The sequence below is a fragment of the Lissotriton helveticus genome, chromosome 10 (assembly GCF_964261635.1).
Source record: "Lissotriton helveticus chromosome 10, aLisHel1.1, whole genome shotgun sequence".
NCBI classification, from domain to species: Eukaryota; Metazoa; Chordata; class Amphibia; order Caudata; family Salamandridae; genus Lissotriton; species Lissotriton helveticus.
This window is the reverse complement of record NC_136071.1, coordinates 1,107,091,048-1,107,110,066: the sequence shown is the minus strand read 5'-3', so window position 1 is coordinate 1,107,110,066 and position 19,019 is coordinate 1,107,091,048. Positions and strand designations below refer to the sequence as shown.

The window sequence follows — 19,019 nt, the reverse complement described above, 5'->3', positions numbered from 1 at the left end:
CACCGTCTGGACCCAAAACGTACACTCTCATTCTATTTGGATCGCACACGCCAGTTCCGGGAATGACCAACTCTTTGTTGGTTACGTGGGCGCTAAGAAGGGGAAAGCGGTGCACAAGAGGACCATCTCCCAGTGGATCATCTTGTGTATCCAGGCATGTTATTCCTTGGCTAAAAAGGAGCCCCCCGGTCGCTCCACCCGCCGCGTGGCCCATCCTCGTGTGCCCGGTCCCCATTGCCGCCGCCGCTGCCCGTATTGTATCCACTGTTGTGCCCCTGATCTCGCTGTTGTGCCAGTAATTGGTTTTCTTTCTACTTTTGTGCCCCTGATCTCGCCATTGTGCCAGTAATTGTTTTCTTCTCAACTGTTGTGCCCCTGAATGTTTTTGTGCCTATACCGACGTTTTTCCCCCCGCTGCTCCACCCCGCTCCCTGCCCCCCCGCGGCTCCACCCCGCTCCCTGTTTCCCCCGCGGCTCCACCCCGCTCCCTGTTTCCCCCGCGGCCCCACCCCGTTCCCTCCAGCATCGCCGCACCGCTCCCCTCCCCACTCGCCACCCCGCTCCTGCCTCCCAGCTGCTCCTCCCTCGCCCCGCCCCCCCAATCTCCATTTATGGCAGAGACCGCGCATACGTGCAGCGTTCACGCGCAGCGGGTGCGCCGAAGGCAAGCCCGTCTGCGCCCATCCGCGCCTGGCCCGCGCCCAGCGCCAGGACCCCTGACCCCTGACATCGCCAGACCACACGACTGACCTACAACGCCGCCACCCTCAACGCGCTCAACACCGGCCGATCGCCAGCATGAAACCGAGCTACCCCGAAACGCACCCACGGACCCTTCACCTGCCAAGCCTGCAAATTCACCTGCCTCCAGACCTGCACCGCACCCGCCAAGCCGAACACCAACAGCAAGTACCTCAAGTGCATCCTGCTCAACACCCGCTCCGTCGACAGACACGCCATCGAACTCTGGAACCTGCTCGACACTACATCACCAGACGTCGCCTTCCACACGGAAACCTGGATAAACGCCTCCTCAGCGCCCGACATCGCCATCGCCATCCCGGACGGATACAAGATCACCCAGAGGGACCGCGTCAACCAGACTGGAGGAGGCATCGCCATCGTGCACAAGAACACCATCCGCATCACGACCAGCTCCGACGACACTTTCACCGCCGCCGAACACCTCCACTTCCAGATACACACCGACCCCAAGACCACACTCAGAGGCACCCCCATCTACAGACCCCCAGGACCACGCACTCGTTTCAGCGAAGACATCACAGACTTCATCAGCCCGCACGCCCTCTCCACCGATGACTACATCCTCCTAGGGGACCTCAACTTCCACCTGGAGAACCAAAAAGACAGCAACACCACCACCCTGCTGGACAACCTCGCCAACCTCGGCCTCAAACTGGTGAACACCCCCACCCACTACGCCGGACACACGCTCGACCCAGTCTTCTCCTCCAGCAAGCACATCTCCTTCAGCCACTCCACCGGACTTCATTGGACTGACCACAGCTTGCTTCCACTTCAGCTTCAGAAGAACCACGACCCATCACCACCCGCAACAGGTTCCCCGCAGGAACTGGAACAAGATCACCGCCGACCAGCTCACCACCTCCCTGAGCCAGAACCCACCTGCCAGCGCAACTGACCCCTCCGAAGCAGCCAACAACCTCACGCAATGGATCACCAACTGCACAGACGTCATCGCACCACTGAAAACCCCTCCCAGCAGACACGGCAGCAAGAAAGCCTCTTGGTTCACCGACCAACTCATGAACTCCAAGAAGAACTGCCGCACCCTCGAGAAAGCCTGGCGCAACGACCAGACCACAGTCAACTGGTCTGCCCTCCAGCACGCCACCCGCAAACACCACCAGCTGATCCGCACCACCAAGAAGACAGCATTCAAAGAACGACTGGACAACAACGCCCACAACAGCAAGGAACTCTTCGGCATCGTCAAAGAGCTCTCCAACCCCAACGCCGGAAACAACAACATCACTCCCTCGCAAGACCTCTGTGACTCACTCGCCTCATTCTTCCACCGCAAGATCGCCGAAATACACAACAGCTTCGGCGCTCCGACCACGCACCCTACCACCAAACCAGCACCCCCCACCACCACCATCAGAACCTGGACCCCGGTCAGCACCGAAGACATCATCCGCACGATGAACACCATCCGCTCCGGATCCCTAACCGACCCCTGCCCCCACCACGTCTTCAACAAGGCCGACTCCATCATCGCACCCCAACTCCGAGACATCATCAACGCCTCCTTCAACACTGCCACCTTCCCGGAAAGCTGGAAGCACGCCGAGCTCAGCTCCCTCCTGAAGAAACCAACAGCTGACTCCACCGACCTCAAGAACTTCCGACCCATCTCGCTCCTCCCTTTTCCTGCCAAAGTCATCGAGAAGACCATCAACAGACAGCTTGCCGCCTTCCTCGAGGCGAACGGATCCCTCGACCACTCGCAGTCCGGCTTCCGAGCCAACCACAGCACCGAGACCGCCCTCATCGCAGCCACGGATGACATCGGATCCCTGCTCGACAACGGGGAAACAGCGGCCCTCATCCTCCTGGACCTCTCTGCAGCGTTCGACACCGTCTGCCACCGCACCCTAGTGCAGCGCCTCAGCAACACCGGGATCCAAGAGAAGGCGCTGGAGTGGATCATCTCGTTCCTCGCCGGAAGAACCCAGAGAGTCCGCCTCCCCCCGTTCAGCTCCGAGGCCACCGAAGTCACCTGCGGCGTACCACAAGGATCTTCACTCAGCCCCTCCCTCTTCAACGTATACATGAGCCCCCTCGCAGCCATCGCACACACTACCTCAACATCATCTCCTACGCAGACACCCAGCTGATCCTCTCCCTCACCAACGACCCAGCCTCCGCCAGAACCAGCCTACACAAGGGGATGAAAGACGTCGCCGAATGGATGATGAACAGCCGCCTGAAACTGAACTCAGACAAGACTGAAGTCCTCATCCTGGGACCATCTCCTTCCGCCTGGTACGACTCCTGGTGGCTCGCCGCCCTGGGCTCCACTCCCAAGCCAACGGACCACGCACGTAACCTGGGCTTCATCCTGGACTCCTCCCTCTCGATGACCAGACAAGTCAACGCCGTATCGTCATCATGCTTCAACACCCTGCGCATGCTCCGAAAGATCTTCCGTTGGATCCCCACTGAAACCAGGAAGACGGTCATCCAGGCCCTCCAGCCGACTGGACTACGGGAACGCCCTCTACGCTGGAACCACGGCCAAACTTCAGAAAAGACTCCAACGCATCCAGAACGCCTCCGCACGACTCGTCCTGAACATCCCCCGACACAGCCACATCTCCTGCCACCTGAGAGACCTGCACTGGCTTCCCGTCAGCAAGAGGATCACCTTCAGACTCCTCACGCACGCACACAAGGCTCTCCACGACCTGGGCCCCAAGTACCTCAACGACCGCCTGACCTTCTACATGCCCGCCCGCCAGCTACGGTCGACCAGCCACGCCCTCGCCGCCGTCCCACGCATCCGCCGAGCCACCGCCGGTGGAAGATCCTTCTCCTACCTGGCAGCCAAGACATGGAACTCCCTCCCCATTCACCTCCGACTAACCCAGGACCATCTCTCCTTCAGGAAGCAACTCAAGACCTGGCTCTTCGAGCAGTGACGGCCCCCCCTCCCCCAGTGCCTTGAGACCCCCCCCGGGTGAGTAGTGCGCTATACAAATGTCATGATTGATTGATTGATTGATTGCGGGCTCATTCCACCCGAGCCACGGCGACTACAACTGCCCTGGGCCGGGGAGTGCCCTTGCAGTACATCTGTCAGGCAGCTACGTGGGCATCGCTGCACATGTTTGCAAGACACTACTGCCTGGACAGGGTTAGGGATATCCCCTTTCAGGGCCCTAGTTTCAATGGCACCAGTGTTGGTTTTTAACATGGCTCAGCGCTTCTGGCGCGGAAAAGCTGTGTCTAAGAACTGACGTCAGCACGCGGAGGCGGGTGTAAGTACTCCGACGTCATCATGGCGCCGACGACGGACCCGGAGCCGCAGACGACGCCTACCGACGCGCAAGGGTACTGCTACGCAAATTTTTTTTTAATTTCCGGATCCAGTCTGACGCCTGGGGATATTCTAAGGTAAGGAATCTATCACTAACTAATGTCTCTTACAGATATATTGTTACACAAGTAGTAACTTGTGCATTTCTGCCACCGGCTTATGTCTCAGTTTGCACTCAAAAGCGGTACAGCCCCTCTATAGTTCTACTGGTATGTTGAGCCCTAGCTACAATCAAATGGTCCCAATTCAATTTATTATTGAATACATTCTCCAAATTTTTAAAATTGGGTACCTTATCAATGGTCTTTTCGTTTACCACAAATTTTCTCATTTTAGTATGTTTGGGACCACATGGCATGATAAAAGATTTACAAAAATTTACTTTTAGGTCCAATGCCGTCATAGAGTCAGAAAAAGCAATCAATGCTTTTTGAAAGCGCCGGGAATCCCTTTTTGGGTAGCTGCACGCCTTATAAACTTAAATAAAATAAATAAATAAAGCTATTGGCCGTTAAAGCCATCAAAACCGTATCATCGGCATATGACAATAAAGGGTCCAGCTGACCTCCTATACTGAGATAATCCAACTGCTGGTCTAATAAGAATTTCTCTACCCCATTTGTATATAGAAGAAATAAAAAATGGGCCTAGTCTTCTCTCCTCCTGAGCCGTAGCGAATGGAGACAGTGGTTGACGCATGCAACCTTCGTAACAGGGTAATAAGAGCTTCTTCAAATCCCATTTTCTCCATAAGTGTCCACAGCCTACCCTGGCTCACTGTCTCAAAAGCACTGGATAAGTCCATGAAGGCCAGGTGTATCAAACCCCCTTCCTTGGCCTTCATGTACTTACCCATGATTAGAGCGAGATTGACAGTGTTCGTTTGTCCCCATTCCCTTCCTGAAACCGTATTGAGTAGGGGACATAAGATCAGTGCCATTGGCCCATGATTCCAGGCGAGCAAGAATTACCCTCCCAGGACTTTGCATGTAGCATCAATTAGAGAGATGGGCATAGCACACAGGGTCATTCCTGTTATCTTTCTTATATATCGATACCACCACTGCCTCTTTCCATGAACTGGGGATGTGGTCCACAATTACTGATTTAAAAACATTTACCAACAGTGGTGCCATAATTGTAGATTGCATTTAAACAGATCCAAAGACACCCCATCTGGTCCTGGGGCCTTTGAGGAAGTACCCTTTGTCAGAGCCTCTTCAACCTCACCAAGAGAGATAGATAAACTGAGTTGATTCGCAGTTTCAGAATTAATTACTATTTTATCTCTTTGATCATACGGTGATAAACCTTTTGGGTTAAATATATGTGTGAAATGTGATTCCAAAACACCCCCTGTTATTGTTGATTCAATAGTCCTTACATCATTGTTGAAGAGGGGACGATTTATGACTTCCCAAAAGCCCTTTGAATCATTGAGAGCACTAGCTCTCTCAAGATCTTCCCAGGTAAGTCTTCTTAATTCCTCTTTCCTGAGTCTGATTACATTTTTATAGGTTTGTCTCGCTATCCTAATTAGTTCCTTATCGCGGGGGACTATGTGCAGGGCCATTTTAAGATCATTTTGTGCTCTGGAGCACTCTCATTGAACCATCTAATTTCATGTGGGTCCTTTCTTCTCACTGTTCTTATTAAATGATTGGCCACATCTTTACAAATTCTTTCAAAGCACTGTATAACCTCTCCGGGTTGGAATCATCAGATACACAGGTCATAACTTGACTAAAATTAGATTTCACCATCTCCTTCTCAAAATCTAGTGCGTTTATGTTGCTCCATATTCTCACCTCCTGATTAGGATGGTATGTTAATGGGCATTCATCACTGTTGCTCCTTGGTGCTGTTCCATACAGACAGGCAACAAGGGGGTTGTGATCACTAGTAGTGTTAGGTTCTACCGCAAAGCTATCTAACAGATGGGCACATTTTCTAGATATCAACATGAAGTCGATACTACTTGACCTAATTCCTCCCAAAAATATGGGGTACTGTATAGGTGGGGAACAAACCAAAGTATCAACAAAACATAGTTTATTTACAACAATGATGGTATTTAACGCTTCACCCTGTAAACAGTGCTTAGAATGGGAAAGCGGTTGGATTTCAGTGTCTAAGAACCCACATACTGTTTGCGAACTATGCTGACACAAAGTACAATTGAAATCACCCACTCATATTATACATAGAGGAAAACCTTTAACCGCAGCCGTCTCAATTTCTTCTTTGAGGGTATTAATGATCCCACAATTATTCTGATCAAAAATATTACAATAAAAGTTAATTAATAATATTGGGACATCAATCAAATTACGGATCAGAATAATCTGATACCGGGGGAATCGACTATGTCCTCAATCTTTATAGATCCATATTTAACAGAAATCAAAGTCGCCAATCCTCCTTTCGCTCTCCCTGCAGTGGATGTAATTGTCTCAACATTAAATGAACGGAAACCATTGATAACATCATCCCTGCTCCATGCTTCCTGGGTGCAAATGATATCGAATGTTTTGATATATTGTAGCCATACCTCATCTGATAGTCTAGTTCTAATACCCTCAATGTTCCATGAAATGAGCCTCATTGGGCATTCATTTCGATGGTAACCTGCAGCCCCTGCCCCATCTATATTAAAGATGGGCTGTGCTAATGGTGCCATGTCTGAATCCCAAATAGCCCTCCCTTCACTTTCTGAATGCAAATGTAATGGGCAATTTGGGCCGTCCTCTGGATCGGGTAAATGAGACTTCCACTATTTCATTTAGTGATTATGGGGCTGTCTCTAATTCATTATTTATGATATCTATTTTCCACAGACCTCCTAGGTTTGAGGCCAGTCAGTCAATATCTCCCAGGCCACTTAGTGCCTCATAGCAGTTTGGGTGATCCCAGGGAGGATGCTCAGAGTATGGATTTTCTTGTCTAGATTTCTCCTTTTCTACAGCAAGCCATGGAGGTCTAGGTGGCTCATAAAAACAGCCCAGCCGCAGAATAAAAATCCCCCTTGAACATACAGACCAGGTGTTTGTCCTTTCTAAGATTGTCGTAACGAGGCGTGGAGATCTAAAGGTTAGTACAATACAATCACCTGAACATTTCTTAGTGGATTTCCCCACCTACCTATGTCCAGCGCGTCATTTTAAATTCCACAATCAACACTTCATCAATCCCCGTCCTCTCTCTCAGGAAATGTAATGACTTGTTCCTCAGTGACGACCAGTGCTCTGATTCACTGGGTGACAACGGGGGAACATTGGCTAGAATAGTATAAGGAGTTGCTTCAGGTAGTAAATGTAAGTTGGTATGTGGACCACCTGGTGTTCTTTGATGAGGCAGTCTACCTTCCATGTTACTTGGGGTCTGCGGTCTCTTGCTATTAGTATGAAAGCCACTTGGAACCTGTGTAGTCTGGGCATGCCTGGGAATTAAATCTTTTACCTGAAAAGAATTCTCACTGCAATTTAATATTGGTTTGCTGCCCTTGAGCATAGCTGGTCATTCTGGTTTTTACTTCTATCACAGGATTTATGTTGATCTATAATCCTATCCTTAACAGTGCTTTTAGCCCCATTATTTATTGCTATGTTTTTGCTACGGCTTACCACCGGTTTTTCAAGATTCGATAACCTAACCTCAATGTCGGTTAGCCTTTGCATCAGTTGATTTAAAAGAGTCGCAACCGTGGATTCCATTTTTCCCAAAAATCAACCTCCGTTGGTAATGCCCCCCAAGGCTATTTCAACGCTGGTTTGAGCAGACACCTGGTTATGCTCTATATCATTATGTTTATTCTTACTCCCCAAGGACTTGGGCAAAAGGAAGTTTTGTTTATTCAAAGTTTGACCCTTTCTTTTCTTAGAGGGCGGTGCAAGACTATTCAGATGTTTAGTTTTAGATTTAGCTTTTTGACCCCTTGTGACAACTTTTGGCCTGATTGATTTTACAGGCTGATCACATGTATCAGGACCGTCAATGATTTCAGAGTCCGAGGTGGTTAAATGTAATCTATTTTGGGATACATTTGCTTACAAATTCAGTTGAGGAACTGGGGCACTAATAACAGAAATAACAGGCACAGTCCGATTTTTGGTGTTTTGGGGCTCCAAAGACAGTCTCCGCTCTATAAGTTCAGTTTCATGGATGAGTGCCGGCTCGGGGTTCTATTGAAAAGCATCCAAGGCCCTGCCCATTTCCAGACTTAGGCCTACTCATGATACCCTCCCTCTAAACAAAACAAGGCCACAGAGGCGTATTAATATAGCAGTACCTTGATAGTTAAGCATTCATTTGGTCCGAATCCGTTGGCAGACATTAGTAACGTGGCCCAGCCCGGCCTCCTTCGGCCTCTGATGGGTGCAGACGGGCTGGGCGTGTGAGTCCGTGTCCATGTGAGCCTTTAAAGTGCCAGCTGGCGGGGGAAGCTGATGCGGCTCCTGCTGCGAGGCGCCCTGGTCTCTGTGGTCCTTGCCGCTCCTGCTGACCTCCAGATACACCCGCACCACTTAGAGGCCTGGCTGCTCTACGGTCGGGGCTCCGTGCAAGCGGCAACGCGCATCAAGCCACTGTACTGTTGGCCTGCCAACGATAGGCGAGTTTCTCATCTGATGTTCATTTGCATTAAATTAGCTTCAGTGTTACCTGACTTTCACAAGTCTTTGGAGTTGCATGTTGCAGCACAGAATAGAGGTGTCAGTCCTCTCTTCACCCCCAGGACACGTCCATTTGTGTAATGTATAATCTCCCCGGGGCCACACTCCTCTCTATTATGTTAGTCCTTTGCTTAGCTGTTGCGAGGGGACTAGAGAATCCAGCAGAGAGTCGTTCCCAATGGGCAATCTTTATTAAATACTGGGCCACTTGTTGAATTCTGAAAGTAGACGGTGTGTGCGATGTTGTGTAGGCCCGGACGGATTTTCAGTTATGCCAGAGTAATTAAGGTAAGATTGATAATTCTGCTTTACTCTTTGACATGAAGTTATTGATAATAACACAATAACGCTCACTTGCATAATTAAGAATAATTTTGTGGAAAAAATCCTACAGAGAGCACATTTAGCGAGCACAAGCAGCTGCTTGCGCTTGCTATTGGTGTTCCGTTGCATTTAATGTTATTTCTTAGCTCAAAATGCATCCTCATGTCTATTTGGGCGCAATGGGGCATTTTGCGTTAAGAAACTCGCGCTAAATGCCGAATTATGCTACACAGAATTGTGCAAATTACTTACACCCTGAGTGTTGTCTTACTTCTTAAGATGATCCTAGCGAAATAAAGGTTGGAGGCTTTAGCATTTTGTATCATGCATGGTTTTTTTAAATAATCACATTAACAACTAATAATTTAGAATGGTCTATGCTCAAATGACAAGGGTCAGTGTACCTGCTAGTCAGCTCTGCGGTAGCTGAAAAACTGAGTCCTCTCTTCCAGGATTTAGACTGTTGCTTTGCGAGTTACTGGTCAGAAGTACAGCCTGCTTACCTTACTGGCTATCACTAAATCTTTCATAATTTTTTTTGTTTTTGTTTTCCAGCCAATGCATGACGACTATGACTTAAGGCAAGAGCAATTGAACAAAGCTTCTCTTCTTTCTTCAAAAAAGTTTCTGGAAAACTTGTTGGAGAAATTTAATTCCCATGTGGTACGTCCTCTTTATTTTGTACATTTAATGGTGAAGGAAAGATCTGATGTTTTCTGTTGGAGATGTTTTATTTATGAAAAAGTAGCTCTGGCTTTTTATTTGACTTGTTTTGTCTAAATTGTCATAAATGTGATATTTGTTTTGCACAAATTCATATTTCTGTTCAAGAGCAACCACAAACCATTAATGGCTTTGTTAAAATCCAAAAATCTGTACCAGTCAGAGCCTTCCTGGAGCTGTGATGTACGTAGTAGTAACATGTGACAGTGTCTCAACGGGAATCAGTGAGGAGATAATAATTAATGTACTCCTTGAATCATATTCCCTCATTGATTCCTGTTGAGACATTTGTGCATGTTACTACAGTTTTTCCAGGACTGTGATGGGACTACGGGTGTCTCCTGTGGTTGTTAATACATGATGTTCATAGTAGCACAGCTCTGTTAGTGGTGCTGCACGATGGGTGGTACACACATACTTAACTGCTGGCGCTACCACGATGAATGATTTCCTAAACCTGTTAATGTAACCCAAACCTTCACAGACTCCCAGTCTGTTACACTTTCTAAGGTTTGTGTTCCTTCAACCATATTTTTCTGGCTTTATAAAATGATCAACTTTTTCAGAGGTAAGGGAAACCTTAACACATGCCAATATTGTTGTCCACTTGTCATTTCCCTTTTTTTAATTTCAGAATTTATTTGAAGACACAAAAATAGAAATATCATGAACTTCATGACAAAACCTCACACTGAAAGTTGAATATTCGGTATATACATGCATAAATTGCAGTATACCAACTTAGAGTTGCTCCGTTTCACGGGACGAGAGAGAAAGATAGCTATAAGAAAGGATACACAGTACGAAGAAAAGAGAAGGACGGGAACCAAGAGTTACACTGCACAGAGTCAATGTGTACAATTCCGAATACATGACGATAAATCAATATATAAGCTATTTGTGGAGGTTTCATTTTTTCCTGATACGAGTCCAATTTTCCCCAAATAGGTTGTATTTTGGATTTTCATGGGAATTGTTGGAGTTTGGTGGTGATAGCTCCTCTTGTATGTATTAGTATATCTCTCCAAATTTGGATAGAAGCTTTAGTTGTACTTTTCCAATTGCAAAGAATGATCTTGCATCCATGCGTGAGAATGAGGTCTAAATGATATCAATCATTGACATCTGTAATAAGTGGGTTGTGCTGAACCATTAGCACATAAGAAAAACAAAAAGTATTTTCAATCTGCAACATAGCTTCAATAAAATATTTTGTCAGCATTTTTTGATTAAGAAATTAATTATTTTTTGCCAAACGTTCTTCATAAGCGACAGTAAAATCATATAATGTCTCTTTTCAATTTATAGAGATAATCGGTAATTTAACATATCTTAACCGGGTCATTGTATCCTTTCGAGTAAAATAATGTTTAGGCTGTTTTAAAATCAGTTAATTATTTAATTCAATGAGCAAGATCTGTAGATACATCTAATGGTGCATCTGAATGGTAAATGGAAATGTAGTTTGCAATTTTGAAAGAAAAAAACATGCGACCCAGCAGATTTGCAATCAAAGGAATGAACATAGATCCATGAGTAGAGAAATAGAATGTAAAGCAAAATAGATAGAAAATGTAGTGTGCATAGAGTAGAACTATCTACTCAAAGCAAGGTTTCGAGAGGAACATACATTGCAATGAACGAAAAAATAAATAGAAAAATTAAGCAATACTTTCAGTCCCGACACTCAAAACCCCGCTCACCACATCATTGAACAGAAACTTTGGGAAGATGTTACTCCCCCAGTGTTAAGAAAATGAAAATAAAATTATAATGTTAGGACCTTATGCTAAATAAGTAATCTGTAGCGTTGTAGATCTAGCTATTAAAGAGGTACAGGAAAAATAATTTCAAACACCATGGGTACACATGTAGAGAAATTGTCTTGAACAATAGCCCTAACTTTCAATAATGTTCAAATAAAATACAAAATAGTATAACCTTTTTTGCAAAAATGCAACAAACATATACATCCTCTCCGATAGCAAGGAATTACGGAGGTGGGGCTCTGTACAGCTCTTATCAACTGTCAAAGTTTGAAGAGTAGATTCAAAGACAATACGTAGGATCTACACGCACAGAATAGATGTTTCCATTTCTGAATCATCTAGTTCATCCGAAATTCTTTGTTGGGCAGAAAAATCATGTAAGAAATTGGATTGTTGGTTGACTGGGGTATGAGCCCTGGTCAAGCAGCGCCCACAGTCCTTGTCAGGGTGAGCCAAAAGCCAAGCCTAAATTAACCTGGGCTCAACCGTCTGGTAGCTTGGATTCCATACCAAGTTAGAACAATAGAACGTGCAGCCGAAGCAATACGTGGGTTCTGAGATGTAGCGAGGCTGCGATGCGAGGGCCTGTGTCGGCGTTGAGGATGCAATGTGAAGTCCGATGTCTAGGATGTGGAGCTGCTAGGCTGTGATGTAGATTCAGTCATTATCGTCTAGCCAGTCATCGACAAGAGATACGAGGGTCTGCGGCAGAGGTGCATTGCAAAGCGGCGGTTCCAATGGGCAGCGATACGAAGCTTTGCAGCTTGTTCAGTCCACGCAGCAGTGGCAATGTATTGGTTCTGCTTGGGTTTGCGCAGCCGAAGATATGCATCAGTTCCTCTGGATCTGCACAGCATAGCAGAACACCTGAAGCCCACTTCTAAGGGTCCAGTATTGGGATAGCACTACTTGGCAGGGTAAACTCTCAGATGGCGGAGTCAAGTGCAAGTTTGTTGGAAGCCTGTTGTGCCGCTGAGGCTTCAGATCACGAGTCCAGCCATCTAGCTCTTGAAGTCACAGTCTGTTCTGGGTTCAGGAGATGCAGGTTCAGTCCTTCTCACCCAGGCAAAAAGGCAGGAGGTCAGCTCAGCAGGGTAGCAGTTCTTCAGCGCAGCAGTCCAGTGTAGTGACAGTAGTTTCAAGAGCACAGCAGCCCTCCTTCCTGACAGCGTATCCACCGGTCCAGAAGAATACTGAAGAATTGGTGACTGAGGTCTAGTATTTATACCCAGTTGTGCCTTTGAAGTGGTGAAGAGCTTCTAGAGGCATGCCTTTGATGTGCACAGGTGCCCTGCCTTCCTGGCCCTGGTTACAAACTAACTACGGAGGGTATTCAGCCCTTTGTGTGGAGGCAGGACACAGCCTATTCAAGTGTAAGTTGTGCTTAGCCCAGCTCCTCCCTTCCTTCCTGCTAGTAATGGCCCATCCAGTCACACCTAAGATCCACACTGCGTGTGGCTGTGTAGGAAGTATAGGAAAAGCCCAACTGTCAACTACACCCAGTCCGGACCCGGACCCAGACCAAGTGGCCAAGGCATGAAAATAGCAACTTAAAAAACTTTTTAATTTAAAATCCGACTTCACCAGAAGTAATTCTTTTTTTCATTACAATTCCAGAGACACCAAACATGAATTTAATTCTTGTTCCCATTTGGAAATTTCCCTTAAAAAATGTAATAAGGTAACTCCAATGTTATCCTATGGGAGAGGTAGACCTTGCAGCAGTTAAAAAACACATTTAATATATGTAAAACCTAAAGGTACATGGCCTAATTCTTAAATAAATGTCATTTTACCTCTACGCAGTCCAGGGCCTATTCGAGTGGGATGACATATGTATCAGAAAGGAAAGTTTGGGCCTGGCAAAAGGTTTATTTTGCCTGGTTGACATGGCAATTTAAAACTGCACAAACAGGCTGCAATGGCATTCTTGAGACATGCTCGAAGTGCTACTTAAGTCGGTGCATGTTTTCTGATCTTGTTCTCAGACCCTATTCCATTCCATTCAATAAATAGGCACGGAAAATGACAATATATAGCAATTGTCATAATTTTTTTTTCATCCATCTAAATTAATTTGGTGTTCAATTATTCTTTAATATTCTATATGTTTTGTAAGTCTTCAGTTTAGTTATGAAGCGAAACAGCTGATTTGTTGCTCGATCAGTTCATTCCAAAGCTCTATTCTTATATTCCACAGTCGGAATCAGCATAGATAAAGCCCTTGCATCAGGTCTTCCACTTTTGTGCATGTAACATGTTAGTCCTTTCCATTGATATGCCCTTATACATTAAAGTGTGTTACGTTTTATGATCATTTTGTTTGCTATTCATGCTCAGTGTTTATGACTTGTCCTTGCAAGTGACTTTGTAAAGCTTTTCTGACTTTGTTCCCTGGAATGATGGCAGCGCAGTATTTTCAGTGTTGCAAGATCTAGAAGTGTCTATATGTCTAGCAGTAATTGCGAAGCTTTGTTCTGCACTAATGCTTCCACTTTGTCCTCCTTTTAGGGTCACGGGACAGGTGCCCTTGTTATTAGTTCTCTTTTGGACTTCCTTACATTTGCCCTGTGTGCTCCATATAGTGAGACAACAGAAGGGCAGCAGTTTGATATGCTGTTAGAAATGGTAGCATCCAATGGAAGAACTCTCTTTAGACTATTCCAGGTGAGTCTGAACCTTGTTACTTCTGGTCTTTCCTTAAACACTTGACATACATTATTGTCCTGTAAAATAGGTTATATATATTTTTCTAATTTTCAAAAGCTAAACATCTGAACAACTGTTTAAAGTTGCAGTTTACCACAAAATGGTTGTGGTATTATAATGTCTGTACATGGTAAGTTCGTTGGTTGGGTAGATTTAAAGAATAAAATGTGTACTTTCTTACAATTTCACATAAAAAGCCACCTGACTGACATTAATTATATTACAATATTATCCTCAGTTAGTGTAACCATCGAACCTATGAACTATAGCTGGTGGCAAGTATTATGTCACTATTTCATTATTATTTACAAAGGGTATAGACTTACAGTGGATCCGACATGTGTCCTGAGAATACCATGGAGTCAAGCCACTAGGCAGAAACATGTTGACACCATAGTGGGGTTGGTGTACTTGTTCTCTGATACCCCACACCCAATTTTTAATGCCAAGTGGTACCCTACGAACTAAAAACCATACTCCGCTACCATATTGGTTTTTAACTTATTGCACGGATCTCAGGGTGTGGGCCTGCTTTCCATTAAACTGATGTTTTTGGAGAGCATGGGATATCCTATGATGAAGCATGGCACCTGGTAAGTGTGTGAGGGCATCCTGTCAAACTTTTTTTGTTTGTTCAGAAACATACTAGTAATGATGAAATAATAACATGTAATATAATTATTCTCACTCAGATTGCTTTTTGTGTGAAATAGGATTGTATTGGAAGCCAGCTTGCCCTTGAGGGTATAGACTTACAGTTGATCCGACATGTGTCCTGAGAATACCATGGAGTCTGTTGAGCCACTACGCAGAAACATGTTGACACCATAGTGGGATTGGTGTACTTGTTCTCTGATACCCCACATCCAATTTTTAATGCCAAGTGGTACCCTACGAACTAAAAACCATACTCCGCTACCATATTGGTTTTTAACTTATTGCACGGATCTCAGGGTGTGGACCTGCTTTCCATTAAACTGAAGTTTTTGGAGAGCACAGGACATCGATCAGAATTCGGCTGCTAGAGCCATTTTTGGATTACCGCGAAGGGCTCGAGCGTCGGAGTTGCTTGAGAGACTTCATTGGCTTCCAATAGCCAAGAGAGTCACTTTTAAGATCTTGACTCTGGCTTTTAAAGCTCTCCACTCGACTGGCCCTTACTACCTCAGGAAACGGCTGGCCTTCTATGCTCCCAGAAGGTCATTAAGGTCTGCTTTACAGGCCAAAGCCGTTGTTCCTATCATCAGACGTGCTCGTACTGGAGGACGCTCCTTCCGGTACCTGGCACCTCGGTGTTGGAACGAGCTTCCCTTTGCTCTCAGAACTACTTCCAACTTGCTTGTTTTTCGAAAGGAATTGAAGACTTGGCTCTTCTCCCAGTAATTCTGTGCCGCCGTGCGGAGGGCGCTGTGTTGTGTACTTTTCTTCTATCTCTCTTTGCCAAAGCGCCGGGACACTCAATCGAGTAGCCGTGCGCTATAGAAGAGCACTTTATAACATAACATAACATAACATCTTATGATGAAGCATGGTACCTGGTAATTGTGTGAGGGGATCACTGACATAATATAGAATGACAAAATATAGACTTACCAAAATATAGTCACCAAAATATAGAATGCCAAAATATCGAATTCCTATCTACAAACACGTAAGTAAAAAAATATCGAATCCAAAATATAGTCTGTAAAAAATAGTCAGTCAAAATATCGAATTTTTTTAAATGTCTTAAAAGTAATTTAAAATTAATGAAATAATAAATATAATTAACTAAAACATACTTAAAAATACTCAAATAACCTTAAAATTAAGATATAATTAATTTAAGTAAATAATAAAAAATTTACAATATTTTACCGTAGGATAGCAGGAGGGTAACATTTAATATTACCACTCCAGAGAGTGCAACAGTAGGGAAAGCGTTGGATAGCGTAGGGGTAAAAAAATACTATTCCCACTCCAGAGAGTGCAACAGTAGGGAAAGCGTTGGATAGCGTAGGGGTAAAAATGACTATTCCCACTCCAGAGAGTGCAACAGTAGGGAAAGCGTTGGATAGCGTAGGGGTAAAAAATACAATTCCCACTCCAGTGAGTGCAACAGTAGGGAAAGCGTTGGATAGCATAAGGGCAAAAATTACTATTCCCACTCCAGAGAGTGCAACAGTAGGGAAAGCGTTGGATAGTGGGAGGGTAAAAATTACTATTCCAACTCCAGAGCGTGCAACAATAGGGAAAGCGTTAGATAGCGTAGGGGTAAAAATTACTATTCCCACTCCAGAGAGTGCAACAGTAGGGAAAGCGTTGGATATTGGAAGGGTAAAAATTACTATTTCCACTCCAGAGAGTACAACAGTAGGGAAAGCATTGGATAGCGTAGGGGTAAAAATTACTATTCCCACTCCAGAGAGTGCAACAGTAGGGAAAGCGTTGGATAGCGGGAGTGTGAAAATTACTATTCCCACTCCAGATAGTGCAACAGTAGGGAAAGCTTTGGATAGCGTACGGGTAAAAATGACTATTCCCACTCCAGAGAGTGCAACAGTAGGGAAAGCGTTGGATAGCGTAGGGGTAAAAAATACTATTCCCACTCCAGAGAGTGCAACAGTAGGGAAAGCGTTGGATAGCGGGAGGGTGAAAATTACTATTCCCACTGCAGTGAGTTTAACAGTAGGGAAAGTAAAGATTTAATATATTATAAAAAATAAATTGAATATCAATACCAATAAAACATTAATTGAAATTAATAACCAGTTTAATATTATGTAATAATTAATTAGAAATACAACTACATATTAGTTATTAAAAATTAATAACCTATTCATAATTATTTAACAACTAATTAATTTTCAATAACAAAAACTAATTAATAATAAAAATTAATACCAATTAAAAATTAACAGTAAATTAATTATCAATACACAAAAAGTATTTTTAATATGTAATTAATTACAATTACATTACTTCCCACCCTATTCCCCTATAAACCCACATCCCACTACAGAAAATACATTAATACAATTATCATAATTATCAAATATTTAATTAATACAAAATAATTACCAATTAATAAAAATTAATTGCCAATTAATAGAAATTAATTACCAATTAAAAATTAATTAACAATACATTTAAAATCAATACCAATAAATGAAAAAAATTATTTACTTAATTACAATTAAATTACTTCCCACCCGATTCCCCTATAAACCCACAACCCGCTACAGAAAATAAATTTAGTAAATTAACATAATTAACAATTAATCAATGAATACAAATTAATTGGCAATTAATAAAAATTAATTACCAATTAAAAAATAACAAATTCAAAATGAATACCAATAAATAAATTAAAATATTTAATTAATCACAATTAAATTACTTCCCACCCTATAACCCACAACCCGCTACAGAACTAAAAAGCAAAATTAAATTAAAAATATTAATGTTTGCTAAAAATTAATATTTAATTTAATATAATTAAATTACTTCCCACCCTATTCCCCTATAAACCCACAACCCGCTACAGAATTAAATTACACAAAAATTAAATAACATAAAATTCATTGCTTAAAATACATTAAACATACATTACAAAAATTAATATACACTTTTCACACATATACTAACATACAAAACACTTTAAAAAAATTGATATTATTGAAAAATCGATATATTTAATGCCTATATTGTATACTTCGATATTTTGACTTCTATATTTTGAAAATCGATATTACTTACCTTAAATTCGATATTTTTAACCACTATATTGTGTCCATTCGATATTTTGTCCATTCTATATTTTTACTTCGATATTATGTCCATTCTATATTTTGGAATCGATATTATGACTGTTTACCGTGTGACGGCATCCTGTCAAACTTTTTTTGTTTGTTCAGAAACATACTAGTAATGATGAAGTAATAACATGTAATATAATTATTCTCACTCAAATTGCTTTTTGTGTGAAATAGGATTGTATTGGAAGCCAGCTTGCCCTTGAGGACCTGTTCCTTTGGTTTCCCACCTGTGAGATTGTCCATGGTTCTTGTGGTTTGATACTTTCTTAGTGTGTCACAGTGTCATTTTTTCTGTATTTTTTCCTTTCTGTTTATTTTCAGATTTTTCCTTTTTCCCCAATAGCATTGTTTGGGGAATTAACTATCCCAATGTTAGCCACACATCACTGTGATTTCTCTCCAGATATTACCCTCACTAAAAGTTATTGAACCCCTACGAAACGTGCGTTTGCATTCTGAGGACTAGGTTAAAGCTTTAAAACTATGGTGGAAGAAATGATGAATCAAGAAAGATTCAAAAAAGGAGTTCTGAATTCTCATATGTAAGGTGAGGTAACACATGCATGACAATGGCTCTCTCCAGCAAAATGGATACTGACCAAGTAATAATGACTCCTCATAAAACAAGCACCATCTGACTGCAGCGTGTATCCATCAGTCAGTGGTCTCTGACTGAGCAAATAACATCATTGTCCTAACACCACAGGTGTCTACCACCAGGTGTGTATTGTCTAGCAAGAAAAGGAGCATTTACTCTATGCCCCTGGGTTAGTGGAAACTGGCTTGATCAAGATAGAAGACTAAATTTGTAAAGTGTTGCATTAACATATTTTTACTCAGCTGAGAGATAAAAGGAAACAGCCTGTCTGTGGGGTTCAGCAACTTTCTTTTTTTAAATGGTCTTAATGTTCTGTCTGTAAAGCGCATGGGTTGGCGATGGAGG

The 19,019-nt window shown here is 43.6% G+C and overlaps 1 protein-coding gene across 2 annotated transcripts in view; it reads left to right on the top strand.

Moving 5' to 3' along the window:
- Positions 1-19,019, top strand: part of DNAJC13 (DnaJ heat shock protein family (Hsp40) member C13) — a 1,517,524-nt gene that overhangs the window by 470,180 nt on the left and 1,028,325 nt on the right. For both annotated transcript variants that reach the window (XM_078663869.1, XM_078663868.1), the window contains exons 14-15: positions 9,634-9,741; positions 14,082-14,237. In XM_078663869.1, coding sequence (XP_078519995.1) covers positions 9,634-9,741; positions 14,082-14,237 — 264 coding nt within the window. The remainder of the gene's footprint in view (positions 1-9,633; positions 9,742-14,081; positions 14,238-19,019) is intronic.